This window comes from Pseudorasbora parva, chromosome 11 (assembly GCF_024679245.1).
Source record: "Pseudorasbora parva isolate DD20220531a chromosome 11, ASM2467924v1, whole genome shotgun sequence".
Lineage (NCBI taxonomy): Eukaryota > Metazoa > Chordata > Actinopteri > Cypriniformes > Gobionidae > Pseudorasbora > Pseudorasbora parva.
The window spans coordinates 2810529-2831172 of record NC_090182.1 but is presented as its reverse complement, the minus strand read 5'-3'; the positions used below and the strand labels follow the sequence as shown (position 1 = coordinate 2831172).

General features: G+C 38.6%; 1 protein-coding gene across 1 annotated transcript; it reads left to right on the top strand.

Moving 5' to 3' along the window:
- Positions 1-2576: 2576 nt before the first annotated feature.
- LOC137092155 (nuclear factor 7, ovary-like) lies at positions 2577-8498 on the top strand. Its single transcript, XM_067456416.1, has 6 exons — positions 2577-2972; positions 6342-6437; positions 6548-6778; positions 6889-6911; positions 6994-7112; positions 7954-8498. Exons 1-6 carry the CDS (start codon positions 2577-2579, stop codon positions 8496-8498), a joined length of 1410 nt encoding a protein of 469 aa, XP_067312517.1.
- Positions 8499-20644: the final 12146 nt, after the last annotated feature.

Genomic DNA, 20644 nt, shown 5'->3' with positions numbered 1-20644 from the left:
ACAATCTGTTGAAGATCCTATTTGTGTCACACCACGGTCTGTCCAGCAGATTGAAACTGAGAGCACAAGACCTTCCACATCTTCCTAGTTCACTGTTCATTATCAGTTCAATGAAATCACCTGTGCCTAGCTTGTTAGAGGGTTAACAATTGTATATTTAAAGACTTGCATTTGCTTGTACCTTTGCTCAGTCTTGAAGTTCTCTTGTCTAGCCTATGCCTTTGTGTTTACTCATTCAGACTACCCCTAAAGACTTTGCTTAGACCCTTTTGATCAACGTCTCTGGTAATCTTTGTTTTATGTTTTTGGACTCTGTTACCTGCAAAATCCAGTGTGGATTTGGGCCTTCCTCTACTTAGCTCTGAGGCTGGATCCTTTGTGTTGTCTCAAGAATACTAAGTAAAGACTTGTTCTATTTACTTTTATAACTGCGTCCTGTTATTATCTGCCAAACAGATCCTCACCACCCAATAGCGCAGTGGTTAGATCCTTGGGTTTCCAGCAACACAGTCTGGGTTCGAATCCGGACCTGACAGCAAGACTGAGCCAAACAAGATATGGACCTGGCAGATACTGAACAGATTCATGGAGTCATTAGCAAACAGGGAGTTTTGCTTGGAACACATGAGACACAGCTCCAGAGATTGACAGAGGCTGTGAACCAGATTGGGGAGTCACTGCAACAACTACAGGTAAACTTTCCTCGAGAACCTGTGGTACTACCAGCACCAGAGACCCCACCATTAACTGCCACAATGCCCCAAGGACCAAAGATTCCAACCCCTCAGCACTACGATGGGAGGCCTGGTGCCTGCAAGGGTTTCCTTACTCAAGTGTCACTCATCTTCGAACTCCAACCAGCCATGTTTGCTTCTGAGAGGGCTAAGATTGCATACATTATCTCCTTGTTGTGTGATCGTGCACTGGATTGGGCCTCAAATCTCTGGAGACAGCAGTCCCCCATCTGCTCTGATCTAAAAGTGTTCACAGATACTATTCAACAAGTATTTGACCATCCAGTCAGTGGCCGTGAGGCAGCCCGGAGACTGTTAGAGCTACATCAGGGGCATCAACCCCACCCTTAAGCTTGGAACATACCTTGCAAGAACAAAGAAATTTGTTCATTTTCTCAAGGTGGCAAGAACAAGAACAAAGTTCATTCTGGCCAGTACATTCACGAGAAAAGTAGGTGCCGATCATCTGCGTTTCTCCGCTTTAACCACGCCCACTTTAAATGTCTGACCAATCACACAATAGTTCGGACACCAGCTAGAAAAAGGTTCTGCTCAGACGATGTGTCGAGAACAAGCTGCGAAAACTCCCAAACCATGACGTCCTTTTGTTATTGCAGCTCTGGGAGAGAGAACTTTTTTCTCTGTTCTTGCGAAGTATGTTGCAGCCTTTACTCTTAGCTTAAGACTTCTCTCTATTCTTTAGTAAAAGTTGCTCTCATCAGCTTTGTGAATGGGTTTTAAGAGAACTCGTAAATAAGAACTTTTATTGCCATTTAGGAGAACTCTTAGTGGTAAGATCAAATGTTTTGTGAATACGGCCCCTGGTCTTCAGAGGAGCAATAGAGTCTAAGATATTGGAGCATGCAGAGGTTAAAGAAGAGAGTAGCTCTTCCACACACAAGTGCGAAGGTGAACTTTCATAACACAAGTTAGAAGAGGCGAGCTCATTAAACACAACAATCCTCAATAGTGTCAGAGTTCACAGCACGACACCTGTGAGTGGACACACATGATTTCTCCACAGGGTATGAAAGAGAAATGTTGAAAGCATAGGCAGAGTTAAGACTACAACATACTCCACAAGAATAGAGAAAAACAGTTCTCGCTCCCAGAGCTGCGAGAACAAAACGACGTCATGGTTTGGGAGTTTTCTCAGCTTGTTCTCGACACATCGTCTGAGCAGAACCCTTTTCTTGCAGGCGTCCAAGAACTATTGTGTGATTGGTCAGACATTTAAAGCGGTCGGGGTTAATGCAGAGAAACGCAGATGATCGGCACCTTCTTTTCTCGTAAATTATGGAACAAACCATGTTCTTGTTCTCGCCACCTCGAGAAAACGAATAAATTTCTTTGTTGTTGCTGAGTATGTTCCAAGCTTTAACAAGGGAATGAGACAGACAGCTGAATATAATCATAATGAGTCCAGGCAGTGGGTCATGGGTAATGTAGTCCATGATAAGACACGAGTCAGGAGGAGAGCCCCCCAGTGGAGATCATGAGCACTACAGCTGGAGTTGCCAATGTACAATTTTATGTAACTGACTTAAAGTTAAGAACAGTCTTAAAGAACAAAAGATGACTAACTTGTAAGACTAGTTTTAGTGGTTTATGTAACCCCAGAAACTCCCTCTTACAAAACCTATCAGGAAGTGACTGGTCTTATTATTTCTCCCTTTCATTTTTACTGAAAACTAAAACGAGTCAGTGAAGAACAGAGAAGGACACATTTTATTAGGATTGTTGTATATCTCTGAATTAGATTTTTATTGTAATTGTTAACTTTTCAAAGCAAACTTTAGAAATTTAAAGTAAATTGTAGATTAACCTTTACAAGACGAGGAAATGGATTCAAAATCTGCTGAAGATCCTACTTGTCCTATTTGCCTTGAAATCTTCAAGGTTCCTGTTTTTCTGTCCTGTACTCACAGTATTTGTAAAGAGTGTCTGCAACAGTTCTGGAAAACTCAGGAAACTCAGAAGTGTCCCGTCTGCAAGAGAAGATCCTCAAGAGGTGATCCTCCAGTTAATCTAGAGTTAAAAAACTTGTGTGAATCATTGATAAAGGAGAGAAATGAGAGGCGTTCATCAGAGTCTGAGGAGATCTGCAGTTTACACAGTGAGAAACTCAAACTCTTCTGTCTGGAGGACAAACAGCCTGTGTGTTTAGTGTGCAGAGACTCAGAGAAACACGCCAAACACACATTCAGACCCATCAGTGAAGTGGTTTCATCTTACAAGGTAAGACAAATGTCCCTCATTTCATGCTAAATACAGTGATAAACACACAGTACTATTTGTGCGTAGAATACATTAGTAGCCTATTTACTTTTGCTCAGACTAAATCTCCACGACTTACTACTGTAGGAATTGATTCGAATCAAATAAAAGGGGGTATTGAATTACAGTGAAAGGAAACCGACCTTATATAAACAATAATTCAAAATTAATATTTACTGCTCTGTCAACTATTCGTCCGCCGATATGTTGAATTTACCGTATTTTATCAATTTCGACTCATGATACTACCCGTGGCCAACGGCAATAATATCATTAACTTTTACGTTCACTGTTTGTGAGCTTAGGTAACAAGGGTCATACAGTTTGAGGCAGTAACTTACGGACACAAAGCACAAGAGACCTGTATAGATGAAAACTGAAAACAAGATTTATTTATCTAGTCTAATACACACAACACTAAACTACTGACACACACAAGAATATACTTTCATACTGAAAAGAGATATGGCATGTTATACACTTTCCCAGCCGTCACCTGCGAGAATCAACACTCTAGCAACTTAATCGTAGCTTGTCTGCTAGACAGAGTTTCACCAGCTCAACCACAATGAAGTATTGTACTTGCGTTTGCTTGTTCCTGGGGTGCGTTCTTCCTCTGGATGAGGTTGCTGCGGTGTTGATTGGTTGACCAGCCGATAACGTTGTTTGCGAGGGAAGGCGTTTGAGTTCATTCAGTGGATGAGTGGCTTCGCCTGATGAAGCCACACGTGCCGTTTCCTGGTCACTGGAACGAGCGTCAGCGTTGCTATGCGACGGGCTTACACTGCGTCCCAGGGAGTACCGGCTGGGTGCGTTTCCGGGAGGAAGTTTCGTCAGCGAGGTTTACTACAGAGTGGAATGAAGTTTCTGGAAGAGCTCTTGGTAGCTCTGAGTGTGGCGGCCCATGTAGGCAGATAGGTGACAAGGCCAGCGCGGGTTAGAGCAGCCTGGGTTGCTGCAAGGCACGCGGTAAACTTGTTGAACAACAAGTTGAAGACAAGAAGCAAAGCATTCATGATTGATCCTTGGTTTTAAACATGTCTTGGAGTCCATCCCCGAAAGTTTCTCAGGCCAATCGGACATTGTGGTGGGCGTTTCTCCCGCCCCTGTCTCCTGTTCGTACATATCATTATAATGTGACATCATCTCAAACACGTGTTGATATTCTTCATGAGTTTGTTTAAATGTTTTAAGGATCTAACTTCCATAGCGTAACTCTAGTACATTTTACTCATGTTTACCTTGCATCATGAGGATGGAAATCTTTTATCCGTTACACCGATATCAAATAGCATATATTTCTCATGGCTGGGGTAGGAGATACTAAATATTTATATGTGGTAAACGTTGGTCATTTAGCCAAACAACACAGGTTATAGGAGAATACACATCATACTTTGGTATACATTTGTGGCCTAATATGGTCGTTCCTTGTTACGACCCGGACGAAGACAAACATGCCCGAATAGGTATACCCAACGGTTTGACAATATAAAACACACAGGCTATGTACACATACATAATACATATAGTGTATGACGAATTTCGATTGGGAATTACTTCATGTTATTGAATCTCAGGGTTTTAGTCTTTGTGTCTGATTGGTACGAGATCTTCGTGTGAGTTTCAAAAAGGGTCTCTGGAATGTGCTGTTAGAGAAAGGAGGGATGTCAGTATCATGTCTAGAGTGATTTTGGGTCTCAGAAAAGCTTTTAGCGGGTCTCTGTGGTGGCAAGACCCTGAATTTATGTCTGAGGTTTCAGGGGGGGGGGGGGGGTTTAGTTCTGCTAGATGATAATCCGTGGAACAAAGGGGAAAAACAAGTCACATGATCACTGTTGTTGTATTGGTTTGAGATAAAGCAGATTGGTGGTGATAAAAGGTGTTGTTTCCCTCCAAATGCAAATTATTAATTTTTATGGTTTGCTAATGGTGGAGTAGGATAAGCCCTTGGGAGGTCTGGAATGTGATGCCTGGTTTTGGAACAAGGCCTGTTTCATAGGGGATCCTACACTACTGATATAAAATTCTCCACTAAGCTTCGACTGCTCTGATGTTCGGCACAAAACATGTTTGGAAAAATATAGATATGTTATGGGTTATTAATATTTTTTTCAATAACAATATATGATTTATTACAAGACACACCAAAAGTGTTTGATACTAACATGCACTATATTGCCAAAAGTATTGGGACGCCCCTCCAGAGTCAACAGCTCCAGACCTCCAGACTTCTGTGGCCTTCAGATGAGCTCAAGAACAGCGTAAAGAGCTTCATGGAATGGGTTTCCATGGCCGAGCAGCTCATCCAAGTCTTACATCACCAAGACCAATGCAAAGCGTAGTATGCAGTGAAGTAAAGCAGCCGCCACTGGACGAGAAGTGAGACGTGTTCTCTGAGCGACCAATCACGCTTCAGTCTGACAATCCCATGGACGAGTCTGGGTTTGGTGATCGCCAGGAGAACAGGACTCGCCTGACTGCATTGTGTCAAGTGTAAAGTTTGGTGGAGGGGGGTTATGGTGTGGGGTTGTTTTTCAGGGGTTGGGCTTGGCCTCTTAGTTCCAGTGAAAGGAATTCTTAATGCTTCAGCATATCAAGACAATTTCATGCCCGAATTTGTGGGAAGAGTTTGGGGACGGCCCCTTCCTGTCCCAGCATGACTGCGCTCCAGTGCACAAAGCGTCGGTCCATAAAGACATGGATGAGGAGTTTGGTGTGGAGGAACTTGACTGGCCTGCACAGAGTCCTGAGCTCAACCCGATAGAACAGCTTCGGGATGAATTAGAGCGGAGACTGAGAGCCAGGCCTTCTCGTCAAACATCAGTGCCTGACCCCACAAATGAGCTTCTAGAAGAATGGGCAAAAATCCCCATAAACACACTCCTAAACCTTGAGGAAAGCCTTCCCAGAAGAGCTGAAGCTCTTAGAGCTGCAAAGGGTGGGCCGACTCCATATTAAACCCTACGGATTAACAATGGGGTGTCATTAAAGTTCATGTAAAGGCAGGCGTCACTAAACTTTTGGCAATATAGTGTACTTTCAGTTCCTGTATTTGCATTTGTACAACCACACATTTACAACTGTATAGATATAATAATTAAGAATTGGCCATTGCAAAAAACACATTTGTTTGGTGATTTCTTGATGTTCATCATTTGCAGTTAAATCATTTAAAGATATATGTCCTGCCATTTTCAGGCACAAATGCTTCTGAGATTAACACATTCAGCATAAAAATATTAATATAACAATAAAAACATCCAAACACACAATGTTTAAACCTCTTAAAGCTTCATCAGTTTCACAGATTTTCATCTTAACCTGTAGGAGGAATTTAATACAGCGCTGACGTCCTTACAAAACAAGCTCAAACATGGAGAAGAAATGAAAGGAAAGTGTGATAAAAAAATCCAACACATCGAGGTGAGGATGTGTAAAGTGTTAAACACTCAACACACACACAGTTTATTATTGACGTTAGTGGAGTGTGTGTACACACAGAGCTGACTGAAGTGAATGTGATGTGATTTCAGTCTCAAGCTGAGCACACAGAGCGTCAGATTGAAGAAGAGTTTGAGAAGCTTCATCAGTTTCTCAGAGACGAAGAAGAAGCTACAATCACTGCACTGAGGGAGGAAGAGGAGCAGAAGAAGCAGAGGATGAAGGAGAAGCTGGAGGAGATGAACACACACATCTCAGCTCTTTCACACACAATCAGAGACATGGAGGAGATGATGAAAGCCAATGACGTCTCGTTTCTAAAGGTGACCAATCAATCTGGCTTCATTCTTTGAGCATAAAACAACTTGAGCCTCACTGACAATGAGAGTGTTTGATAAGATATTAACATGTTTTCAAACTCTATATTTTCCAGAACTTTAACGCCTCAATGGAAAGGTGAGTGAGCTGCTCGTATCTCTTCTCTCAGTGGATCTGAACTCAAATTCACTGCAGTTCTGACTCCTGAATGTTCCTCCAGAGTCCAGATCCCACAGCCGGATCCACGGATGAGTTCTGGAGCTTTGATTGATGTGTCCCGTTATCTGGGTAACCTGCGGTCCAGAGTCTGGAAGAAGATGCTGGAAACTGTCCAACACAGTGAGTCTCAGCAGATCTGACACCAGCGCAAAACATCCTTCAGATAGAAACACACACAACATTAACATCTGATAGAAATATATTTAATAATCACTCGAGTTTCTGAGTGAATCTGAACTGTATTTCAGAAGATCATCAGATCATACAGTGAACTCATAATGACTACAGAAGTCTGTTCCTCATGGTCTCTGCTTATGTATTAGGATACAATAGTGTTTATTGAATATGATATTAAACCTGAAGCCTCAATCCATTCTGACAGAAACTGACAGACCATTGTCATGATAGCAGGATTTATGATCTCTTTCCTTTAGTGTATGATATACAGAAAAATATACAGGTTTGTATTGAACATTTATGGAGAAACAGATTTTGTGTGAAAATAAATCATAAAAGTGGTTTACTTTATTAAAAACATTTAAAATGTATGAGGTGACGAGGGCCACACATGGGCCAAAAGGCACAGTATTAATACAAATACTTTAGCTAAAATAATGTGTTTTATTTAATACCTGTTCAAAACAATCACTTTAGCAAAGTTTGAACATGTTTATGTTTATTTTGATGAATAAAATAATACATTTTTGATTAATAAATATGCTGTCTATAGAAATATATCTGAAAAATATAGAAACAAAATCATTTAAATAAGAAAAGATTCTGAAAGCACTGAAGGAGATCCCATAATAATTTAATATATATTTACAGTAATAACAACTTTTATATTAATAATAATAATATTTGTCATGATAGCAGGATTAATAGAAAGTCTTTATATGTGTTTTATATTTACATTTCTGATCATATTTCATCCTGTAATCTGATGTTCTTCTCTTTGCAGCTCCGTTGACTCTTGATCCAAACACAGCACATCCTCGTCTCACACTCTCGTCTGATCTGACCAGTGTGTCGGACAGTGATGAAGATGAAACACTTCCTGATAATCCAGAGAGGTTTGACTGGTGTCTGTGTGTCCTGGGATCTGAGGGCTTTAACTCAGGAACACACTGCTGGGATGTGGAGGTCGGTGACAATACAGACTGGAGTCTTGGAATAACCACAGCATCAAACCAGAGGAAGGGAGAGGATTTCTTTAAGTCTAATGTCTGGTGTGTGGGGTACTGGGACAGCGAATACTTCTCTCAATCCCCAGATAAACCCTTCACTGCCTTTCCTGTTAAAGTGAATCCTCAGCGTGTGAGAGTTCAGCTGGACTATGACAGAGGAAAAGTGTCATTCTCTGATCCTGTAACTAACACACATTTACTCACATTCAGGACGTCCTTCACTGAGACTGTCTTTCCAATCTTATATAATCGCTGCAGAACTTCCCCTCTGAGGATCTTACCAGTTAAACTGATTATTACAGCAGAAAATCACAGTTAAATCTGATTCTGCTTCCAGATCAATGGGTTATTGATGTGATATGATAAAAAATTATATAATTAGTATTGTCATAATTTAAAATGCAGTAAATCGTTAAACATTTATTTGTCTTACATGGACCTGTTGTTATAAAAACTGCTTTGTCTTTTGATTCTTTACAGTTTTGAGCCCAATCTCAGAATTGTCCTGTGGTGTGACCGTCTCAAGCATGGGTCAGAAAACTACAACTTTCATAAATTAAAAAAGTTTAAAAAATAATCTGGGGCAGGGTGATTAGTTTTTTGAGCACTTTGTTATTTTGGCTTGGATTTTAATTTCTTGAAATATGAACTGAATTTAGAAATGCTTGGCTGTGTTTAATAAACTAAATGTATTTTTGAAATGAACACGGCGTTTGGAGTGGAGTGTGTGTTAAATAATCACTGTTCCCTGAATCAACGGCTCAATACAAGAGGCCAACCTAAGAGTTCACTGTAAAAAATCCCCATAACATTTACAGTAAAACAAACGGCAGCTGTGGTCGCCAGAACTTCACCGTAAGAAATACGGTAGCAACATTTAAGGTTTTAAAGATGTAAGTTAAATTTACAGTAAATAACTGTATTTCATTCACTGAAATAATGTTGAATTACCAACCTATTGAAATGCTAATATCTGTGATGTACCTTTGATATACACTGACAACCAATCACAGTGGAGATGAGAGTCACATGACGAATCAAAGCTCAGGAGGATAACGCTAATATATCAAAGGTGCCCAGTGTCATTCACACAAACACTAAACACCGGCCCATGACACTTTAAAAATGCAATAAACATTAATTTAACAACATTAAATGTAACATTAAACCCTAATGAACATAACTGGTTAGAAAAAAACTAAGAAAAAAGAGTAATTTCAGTGAAAATACATCAAATGTGAAGTGCTGCAGGCAATTCTGGGAATATCAGTTTACGTTTTTTTATCTTTAAATTACACAATGACTTTTTCACTTCCAAAAACTGTAAATTTAATGGTATTTTAGTGTAAATGTAAGTTTAGATCACAGTTATTCAATGTATAATACGGAAGCTTACTCGCCTAAAAGCTCACCGTTAATTGGTTTAAACCGTGCGTAGTACAATTTTTATTTTATTTTTTAGTACAATACGAGAAAAAGTCTTTCTTTTTGTTAAATAAAGAAAACAAGGATGTTCTGCCGTCTCACAATACTTGAAGCACAGACGTGAGAAATGTATAAAATAATTTGTGTCTACTTTTACATGTTAATATGTAAACGTTTGGGAGAAGGAGAAGCAGATCTGAATAAGCGTTACGGCATGAAAGAGACTCAGATCGGTACGGTTTTCTGTTGATTTTGTTGAGCTCTGTTTTTATACCGTGAGACTGCTTGAACATCACCATCATTTAACCAAACAACACAGCTGGACAGGGACGGACTGGGGCTAAAAAACAGCCCTGGACTTTCTCCCAAATAGGCCCATCATCCGGCCATTCGCCCCTAGCCGTGCGCAGCAGACACTGTACTATGGTGTACTATGTACTACACTGTACTTGGGTTCTTCTTTAACTTCTTCCCATCCACCTTTCTCCTTACGTTTTCTGCTAGCCATTCTGCCGCGATTTGATTCCTGAAATCCGGGGACCAATCACAGTTTTTGTTTTTTTGTAGCACGTAGCAGTATATAAGTGATCGCATTAGTGCCCCTGCTGATGGCTGTTCATATCAGGGACGTTTATAGGATTGTCATTTTAGGGGGTTAGCACACAGTGAGCGTAGCCTATGGGAAAAAATATTCACACTTTAGTTTAGGGTCCAAATTGCGCTAATAACGCTTACTAGCATTCATACTAACATTGTAAAATAAGGCAAATTTTGAACTTTTGCAGTACAATTGGATGTTTAAGCTATTTCATCTTATGTTAAACTGACTTTAAAAAATGAGTTACATCTTGTTTAACTAATAAAAAATAGTTTAACATTTCTTAACTTATTTTGATGAGTTAAAACAATGTAAAAACATATGTTGTCATAATTTTTTTACAGTGCGTAGGATATTGGCTGTTACGTATAAAGCTAATATTAATACCTTATTGCATGGCCATATTGTAGCCTACATGCATTAATCGTACCCGATAATGTTGACAGGTTTATAACCTGATATCCCAAATGATCTACATATGAGCATTTTAAGATGTTCTGAAGGCCAAAATATAAAACCATGTCACTGAGCAGTAGATTATTTGTCTTTATCTCCACATCTCTCTTTCTCTGTTTTTATCTTGCCCTGTCTCTTCCCCTCATAACGCTGAGCTTTGACTGATATAGTTTTCGTCAGTAAATAAAATAAACATGGTTTACATATTAACATACTGATATTTATATGTTTTATGAATAATGTTCTTAGACACGTTAATATACTGTTTATTAAAGTTTAAGTTTATTAAATTAATTCACAATAGGAACACATTCATAATCTTATGCCCAATACAGGCTGAGTTTTTTATTTTTTATTTACTGAAGGTTACAAGTAGAATTATATTAAATTACAATATATACACATTCATTATCAATATGCCTAATCTGATGAAAATGGCTTTGCTAATATCTCTTGTTTGTTAATTAGGCCTAGCTAGGCTATCACATAACATTTCCACTCAAAATGATGAAATCAGAAAAAAAGTGTATTAATTTGTCTGAATATTTTTGTCTTTTGTTTAACTTTTAGTTTTTTGACTTAAAGCAGCAGCTGTCAAACATGAATGCAGAGCTGCCAACTCTCACGCATTGGCCGTGAGACACACGCATTTGATTGGTTTCACACGCCACACCCCTGATTTCTCACGCTGAAGTGTCAACCCTGTCGGTCAAATGCCTGAAAGATACGTTTATCTATAGATCTACCTGATGAGCCACTCGTAATCGATTAGTGATGCTTTCGGTGAGGGGGTTCAAGATAAATGTGCAAATAAATAAGTGTAGCGCGACCAAAAGCTACAGTCCGTTTTGAGTTCTGACGAAAATGAGCAATGAGCGAAGCGCGAAAGCGTCGCTAGCTAACTATGGTCGCAAGTTCCATCATTAACGTTAACCGAGTCGGTGTTTCCCGAAACATTGTTCCAACAAACGTTTGCAAACTGCATCACGAAGTTGGTTGGAATGACAGCTCTCGACCTGTGATTAGAAGCAGAGTTTTTTGGTTTCATGACATGTGGACTTAAATGTCCATTTTTTAACGAAACAATTCGTAACGAAAATAAATAGTCAAGCAATGCGCACGCGAGCAGCTCATGACTGGAGTCTCAGAGCGGTTCTGTTCGCGCTTCATCACTGCATGTGCTGTGAGTAACCTGCGCATCTTTAGCCTAATCCTGACTCCTGAGGATCTCATTTAAGTTGCATACATTTTGTTCTTGCACTGATGTTAAATTTGTAGCCATTTTGCACTTTGACGGCCAGTTTGAGATATAGGCTATATTTCAGAATTTTTGCAATAATTCTGACAGTTTTTCCATTGAAATGACTGGGAAAAAGTGTTCAAATAAACCCGAATTCACCCCATACTCTGTGAAATCATAATTACATTGCATTATGTTGCTTGGAACCCCAAATATTACAACATTCTTCATTAAGAGTTATTCAGGTATTTGTAACAAAAATCTCATTGTAAAAAAAGAAGAAGAATAAAGTAGTTTCAATATAGCTAGCTACTTTTTGAAAGGAGTGTAGCTACTTTTTCATAAGGGTAGCTTGAATGTAACTTAACTACTTAAAGTAGTTTTACTACAAAACTTTTTTTTTAGATCAGCCACAGCAAAAAAAGAGCCGCACCACAGACAGGACAGACAGATTTTTTCCTTTTTCTTCCTTGTGAAAGTATGCTGTAGGTTGATAATGTATAATCAATTTGTTCTATTTAGAGAAAATCATGGCTCTAGTCAGGGGGCGTCACTTCAGTGCAACCCTGCCCACATCGGGGTACTGGCGACAAAGTGACTCCACATGATATCGTGACACTCACATTTCAAATGAAATGCACTGGTTTCAGATTCGAAAATCACACGGCATTCGCACTCGACCGCCACGCTTAGGACACTGACCACCTTTTCATCAGAGCATGTGAGCGACTGTTACGCCCGCCTGTTGCCCCCTGCTGGCTCTGCTAGACAGTGCAGATGTTAGTTGGGCGACAGGTGTATTATATCAGTAATCAACCCTCTATTATGGCATTTGGGATATAAGGTCTGGGTGCTCAAGAGTTGCTCTCGCTCTCTCTCGCCATGTTTCTCCTGTTTATGTCATTTTCTTAATAGAACCTTCTTTATTGATTTTATGTGTCAGAGAAATATTTTGGTTACCACACGTGTGTTTTTCTTTCTCCCCCTAGACGTTGGTTTTCTTTTGTTTGTTAAATAACTGTTTTCTTGTTTTATCAATAAATTGGTTTATTGTTTCAACCATTTAGTGTTTGCCTCTTTTATGTTGCGGCATATGAGCCAGCCGTAACATAAAAATGGGGGCTCGTCCCTGGATTTTGAGCGTTTGTTTGAGGGAGTATTTGTATTGTCTCTTCAGGATTTCTTGAGGATTGGCTTGCACTCCGGTTAGTTAGAGTGTTTCAGCTGGGCTGCGCATGAGCGGTCCTTCCCTCGAAACACTATTTGTTGTTTTGTTGATTTCTTTGTATTTTGTTTGGAGTTTTGGAAGGAAATCCTGGGTGGGGGTACGCTTCTCGCGCAGCTGAGCTCATTTGGAGAACAGCTGTTACGAGGCTTAGCGTTTAAAGTCGCCTCGAGCCCGGCAGTCCTTTGAAGACTAGTTAGGATAGTTTCAACAAGCAGGTATATCGGAGATGTAAGGCCAATGGAAATCCTGGTGAGTACTCTATTTTTCTCCCTGTTTATCGTTAAAAATTTTTATAAAGAGAGCATGTTGCTTGTTGCGTGTTGGTATTATGCGAAACTCGGTTTTGTTTACACAATTGTTGTGTTAGGGACAACCGCAGGTTACAGATAATTAGTGAATCGGGAAATCGCTGTTGTAGCCTATTGAGGACGACCGATTGTTCACTAATGGTAAAGTAACACTGCATCGCGGGTAATGCGGGTTGTATAAATTCATATTATAAACCAGGATCGTTTTTCCACATTAAAGCACTAGAATGTTTATTGAAACAGTGACTTTGGGGCCTGTGGAGATTAAGTTGAATGATAAAAGCTAAATGTGGTTCATTCATCTTATGTTTCTGGTGTTATTTAGTGGATTATTGTGCTAGGCTGTATGAAATGTTATCTCAATATGGGTGATATTGAATAATCATTTCAGTCTAGGCTGTTTTCTGGCACTAGGTACATTTTTTTTTTTAAAGGAGGTTTATTGAGATTATTTGGATTTATTGTGGTACACTTATCAGCTAATTTAATTGCGTAAGTTTATGCTGGTTCAAAATGACTTCAAATGAGGAATTGAATGTGGAGCTTTCTGAAAAGTTTCTAGATAGGTGCACCAAAGAACAACTTTTAGAACTTGCAGAGAGTCATGCTATTGTTTTGACTAGTAATGACAAGAAGCGCAAAGAAGATTTGTTAAGGGCTGTTAAAAGCCAGTTGATAGCCAAAGGAATTCTTGGTATGGGAGATGAGACTTTTGGTAAGGTACTATCTCCAAGAGTAGGGAGAGATGTAATGTCAAGAGAGAAACAAACACAGTTTGAGACGGAGAGACTATCGTTTGAAGGTACTCAAGCATTAAAAGATAAGGAATGGGAAAGACGACTTCAGTTAAAACAATTGGAGCTTGAACAGGATCGTGAGCGTGCTCAGGTTGAGTTGAGAAAATTAGAGTATGCACGTGAGAGTGAACGTGAACAAAGGCAGTACGAGGTGAGGAATCTAGAGCTCGAACTGGAAGTTAAGAAAGCTGAAGCTTCTAAATCTATTCCGGTTGTGCGGCCTTCTTTTGATGTTGGTCGAAATATTAAGATGGTGCCTCCATTCTGTGAACGTGACGTAGATAAGTATTTTGCTTATTTTGAAAGAGTTGCTTCTTCTCTAAAATGGCCAGAAGAAGTTTGGACTTTACTTCTACAGTGTGTGTTGAAAGGGAAGGCTTAGGAAGTGTTTGCTTCTCTTTCTGATGAAGAGAGTGCAGATTTTAAACAAGTCAAAACTGCTATTTTAAGAGCGTATGAGTTGGTGCCCGAGGCGTATCGCCAACGATTTCGGGGCTACACAAAACTTGAAAACCAAACTTGTGTTGAATTCGCTCGGGAAAAAGAGATTATGTTCACAAGATGGTGTCAGTCTAAGGGAATAGAAACTTTTAACCAGTTGAGAGAGTTAATTCTGGTAGAAGAATTTAAAAACTGTGTTCCAGGGTCTGTGTCTATTTATTTGAATGAAAAAAAAGCCCTGACCTTAGCTAATGCGGCTGTGTTGGCTGATGAATTTATTTTGACTCACAGAGTTTCTTTTCCTTGATATTAAACACTTGTGCCAGTGCCAATTTTTTTTTTATTGCTGATGCCCCCAGAGCGTGAGTGTATGTTCGGTAGTTTGTTCCCCTTTTCTTTCTCCTCTTTCTATCCTGTTTCCTAGGGCCCAGGAAGCCGGAACCAAGTGGAGTGAAGGACAACGGGTGGAGAACGGGTTTTTTGGACATTCCTAGAGGAATGTTTTTTGTGGGGGAGGTGTTACGCCCGCCTGTTGCCCCCTGCTGGCTCTGCTAGACAGTGCAGATGTTAGTTGGGCGACAGGTGTATTATATCAGTAATCAACCCTCTATTATGGCATTTGGGATATAAGGTCTGGGTGCTCAAGAGTTGTTCTCGCTCTCTCTCGCCATGTTTCTCCTGTTTGTCATTTTCTTAATAGAACCTTCTTTATTGATTTTATGTGTCAGAGAAATATTTTGGTTACCACACGTGTGTTTTTCTTTCTCCCCCTAGACGTTGGTTTTCTTTTGTTTGTTAAATAACTGTTTTCTTGTTTTATCAATAAATTGGTTTGTTTCAACCATTTAGTGTTTGCCTCTTTTATGTTGCGGCATATGAGCCAGCCGTAACAGCGACGCAGACTGGTGTGATGCTGCGCTAGATATTCCGCTGTATGCCAGTGCGCTCCCCTTGTGAAAAAGTAGTGTGCTTAATTGTATTGAAAGTGTATTTTTTGTGCACTTAATATATTTAAAGTATATTTTTTTAAAAACTGCACTTGTAGATAATGATATAATTAAAATTAAGTGCCACTTAAGTGTACTTAAAGAGAATACACTTTAATGACAATATTTCTAAACACACTTAAGTACACTTTTTTAAAATTCACTTTGTAATATCTAATTAATTTGTACTTTAAAAAAGTACACTTTCATGACAATATTTATAAACCCACTTTAGTGCACTTTTAATAAGTGCGCTTTGTAATAATATCTATTTAATTTTCACTTAAAGAAAGTACACTTGTATGACTATTTATAAACACACTTAAGTGCGCTTTTTAAAAATGCACCTTGTAATAATGTCTACACCTAAATTTACTTAAACCATTTTAATTATGAGTTTGTTTCATAAAGTGCACTTATTTTACTAATGACAAAGCACATGGAAAATAAATGATTTTTTTTTTTTTTAAATGAGTTGTCCAAATTTACATTGGTTAATGTATTTTTCTTCAAAATTTCACTGGCTTACACTCCAGTACAACATACTGTTGAAATGTTATAACTAGCTCCTATGAACTCAACTACAAGTGTCAGTTTTCTACATAATTTGACATTGTCAATCTTTATGAGAGGAGTTGTCTAATGTACTGTAGGCTACTTTACATCTGTGTACAGAATAACCTACTTTCAATATTATGTTGTTGTATGGTGATTAAACACACATTTAATTGCATTAATTGCAAGAAAAAGTTGAACAAATCTAAACCAAATTAATTTGCATTAAAATTCAGTTAAAATAGGCTACATTTCATTTTAATCAGACTCACTGTAAACATGATTGACTTTTAGTTAGGTGAATGAGTCAAGTTCTCTGAAATACAGTCCAACTACACAGTGTGTTAGAACAACCTGAACAGAAATGGATAATTAATAAGTGATTTATAATCAACATTTAATGCACGAAATATCTTATTTTATATTTATACTTAATATTTCAATGCACATGCGCCAAAAATACTACGTCATGATTTTGAAAAATGCGCGGTCCACCATGATTGCGTCATCTCGATGCGTGAGGAAAATGAAGCTGAAGAGAACAGACAACAGAGGAGCGAACCGTTTGGATCATTACAGATGACGAGACGTTATATGCTACAAATAACGAGTCAAGTAAGTATATCTTGATATAAGCTCTCTTGATTTTACATTTTCACCGTAACATGGTAGCTCTCTATTACAGTGTAGTTATTTAGTTTAATCGCAGATAGGATAGACGCACTATGGACTCGGGAGGTGAATTAACATTAATCATGTTTCCTATGTATCTAAGATTGTATTATTCATATTCATGTATCTAAGATTGCATTATAATAATTTATTAAATCGGAATGTGATCGCCATTATTAAAATGTTCTCTATTTTTAAAGTCCAGTGTCAGTGAAGATGATGTGCTCAGTGGGATACGTGAAGGAACCTCTCCAATCATTCTACCCTGACGACTGAGGTAATTCATCACATAGGGGATGCAGGTGTGGTCAAAAGCGTACACACACCGTGCAGAATAAACTGCTTCATCAGGGCAGTACTAGATAAAAAAGAGACAACATGCTCATTTTTATGATCCCTCTTATGGCTATTTCTTTTTTTTCTTCTTTTTTTCATACAGATACTGCTGTGTGAATATAAACTGTACATCTATCGTTTTAATTTAATTGAGCCAATTATAATAATGGATAGATCTGTTTTATAAACAAGTTTTTTCTTTGCGTTTTCTTTTTCTTTCCTCAAGGTATATATTTTTTTCTTTCCTGCCTCTTTGGAACATGTCCATTCACATCTACTGTGGAGAGATGGTGCGCCAGTTTCCTACTGATGGAGAGCTTCTGGGACACTGACATAAACAGCACTTTCCAAACAACTTGAAAAGAGTTGGTGACAAACAATTTTGTGTGCCTTTGGAGTTCTTCAGTTTTTTTTTCTTTTTTTCTTTTTCTTTTACTAATGCTGGAATAAGATTTTAGAATAAACCTTTTGGTCCTAATTTTGGTGCTAGTAAAGGTTTAAGAGCTTATAAGTTCAGTAACACTTTACAATAAGATCTAATTTGTTAACGTTATTTAATGTATTGACCAACATGATCTAACAGTGATTTCTTTTTATTTATTTATTTTATTTAATTTTTTACAGTGTTTATTAATAGTTGTTGACCTTGCTTAATAAATTATAGTTCAAAGCTAGTTAATTAAATTTATAGTCATTGTTCATGCAAGTTAACAATGCATTAAATAATTAACATATACAGCTTTTGATTTTAAGATTGCATTAATAATAGGGGTGTAACCGTACACAAAGCTGACAGTTCGGGGAGGAACACTAAATATAAAAATGCTTCTTTTTTTTTTATTGGTTTACTGAACAAATTGTAATTGTCCTAAACTAAAGGTTTCTTAAAGAATTAAAAATATAATATAAAAAATATCTCTACTAATTATTATTATTATTACCTTTATTTAACCAGGAGAAAAACTCACTGAGATTAAAATGTCCTGTCCTGGCCAAGATAGGCAGCTGTGTTTGCATGTACAGTTATACATAAAAAGTCACATAAAAAACATAAAACATACAACCAGTCAAAAACAATTACACACCATTCATTTACTCTCAAAATGATGTAGTCAAATTTTAAAATGACTAAATGTCACCAGATCTTTTAGCTTCAACTCAGTCTGGAGCAAATTCCAATCTGAGGCTGCGACTTATCTGAAGGACGTTTTACCAAGCTTAACTCTAACAAAGGGCACACAAAGATTATAATTTGATTCAGAATGTAATATATAATTGCCTTGTTGTTTCTGATTAATCAAACGACAAAGAAGGCTGTATAGTGTAGACTATATAGGGAGGCTTACTTGCACTCGCATTGTATGCAAACGTGTAAACTTCTCATAAGACCGTTTTTGCATTAACTTATAAATCTAATTATAGGTTAGATTTTTTTCAGGTTTTCAGGTTAAGTAGAATATGATGAATATATAGGCTAATATAATGCATACATTTAGTGAAAGAGTTCATCTCTCTCGTGTTTTATCGACGTCTTTCTGCTGTTGAAACACTGAACGATTACACAATGTGATACGTTTTAGTAAGTTGTAATGTATCCTTAACATACCTTCTGATGTTAATTCATGTTTATTCTTTGACTATGACAAGGTGATCGCATTCACTCGTGCCGCGGTGCTGCTTGAACTGATGTGTCTTTACAGCAATCTGTCATGTCACATTAAAGGGTCATGAAACCCCAAAACACTTTTTTTGAGATGTAAACAGATATGTATAGGCTGCACATGATTGAAAACACTAAGGGTACTCATTAATGGTATTCATATGTGAAAATAGTTATTTTTGCATTTTTCAGAGCGATTTCTGTCTTCCGGTTTGAAAAGCTTAGTCGGAGCAACGTCACAAATGCTGACGTCGGCGCGGCCTTTTCTGCCCAAGTATGGGCTGCTGGGCACATGCTGACGTCGACCGCTCCGAGCGATTCTCGGTATATATTCATGACATAAAGCTCATTCAGTCCAATCCCTGCACTGTAGTATGCATACAAGATAATTTAGTTAATATGCATGAGACAGTCACTTCGTCAGGCTCGTCTTCCATCATTATTGTAGAGACATGGTGGGGAAGTTTTGGAAGCAGCGTGCGGAAAAGTCACGGAGGAAAGCTAGGCGTTGTGCTGATACGAAATAACGTAAAGGGCGCCGAGCGAGCTGTAACCGGCGCCGTCTGTGGAAGCCTTTGCTACAAAGGCTCGGTAAAGTAAAATTAACTTGAGCAATCGCACGCCGAACCTCCAAGCGTGGACTATCTATGTCAGAAGTGCAAAATAACCAATCTGTAATCTGTAGGCTAATGAACAAAAGCCACGTCCTCTCCGTTTTATTTGTGGTCACAGCCATGCACTAAACCGCATGTGTTCGGGCTCTTAGTGAAACAGTGTGCTGCATATTTGGGCAGATATAGATTTAGCTGCCGAGTGATAGACAGCGCGGATCGTCACGGCAACCCAGCGCGCGTCGCTCTGCTTCAGATGCACGGTCGAGACTAGCCTCAAACCCCTTCGCTTTTACCCCGATCTAGAATTACACATCTCTGTCACATCGCATGGGTGGTTCACGTTCTCTTATCACGTCGGCGCGTTGTTCATCTTGCCAAACAGCGTGCATATTTGGACAAATATAGTTTTATCACGTTTGCAAAATATTTCGTCATGCAGAATAACCTTTATTTTCATTTCTCACTGAATTATGCTGGTTTGAAGAGCTGAATGATTTGCGATCTCTGCTGCACGCCACTCATAGCTCTCTCATTCGCTGTACTCATCCCTCATTTAATCTCACTGTGGTAATGCCATCGTGAACCAAGAACATGTCTCAGAACCGCTGTAACTGCTGCTGTTGGTATCGCTAATCTTAATGCACCTACTGACACTCCCCTATTTATGCAAACCATTCCCTCTTTCCACACAATACCATCCCACCTTTTCACAGTCGACCACTCCCCTTTTAACAAGCTTTTTCAAATCGAAGGTGTGAAAAAACACCGCTGCAGCAGGGGGGGTTCATGACCCTTTAAAGAGCATCAATATGGCATCACTTGAATTTAATGATAAAATTGACAGAATACATATGTTCTTATGGAAACTTGTATTGAAGTGTGTTCCACTCATTAAACAAGCCGTCTGTTAACTGTTAAAGATTGCATTCGTACCGCTCGGTACACACGTGCACTGTACCGGAAGTCCTGTACCGAACCGGTTCGGTATGAATACATGTGCCGTTACACCCCTAATTAGTAAATGTTAAAATTAACATTAACTAAGATAAATAAATGTTTATATTATTATTAATTCTAAGTTCATGTTAAATTAAGTAGTTAACTAATTAAACGTTACCCTTAGTGTTGTACATGAAACGATTCTTTTCT

Excerpts from the sequence above, each read along its gene's own strand:
- LOC137092155 (XM_067456416.1), top strand. The coding sequence starts at position 2,577 with ATGGATTCAAAATCTGCTGAAGATCCTACTTGTCCTATTTGCCTTGAA. Across the intron at positions 6,779-6,888 it reads ATGACGTCTCGTTTCTAAAG|AACTTTAACGCCTCAATGGA; the intron begins GTGACCAATCAA and ends TATATTTTCCAG. Across the intron at positions 6,912-6,993 it reads TTTAACGCCTCAATGGAAAG|AGTCCAGATCCCACAGCCGG; the intron begins GTGAGTGAGCTG and ends ATGTTCCTCCAG.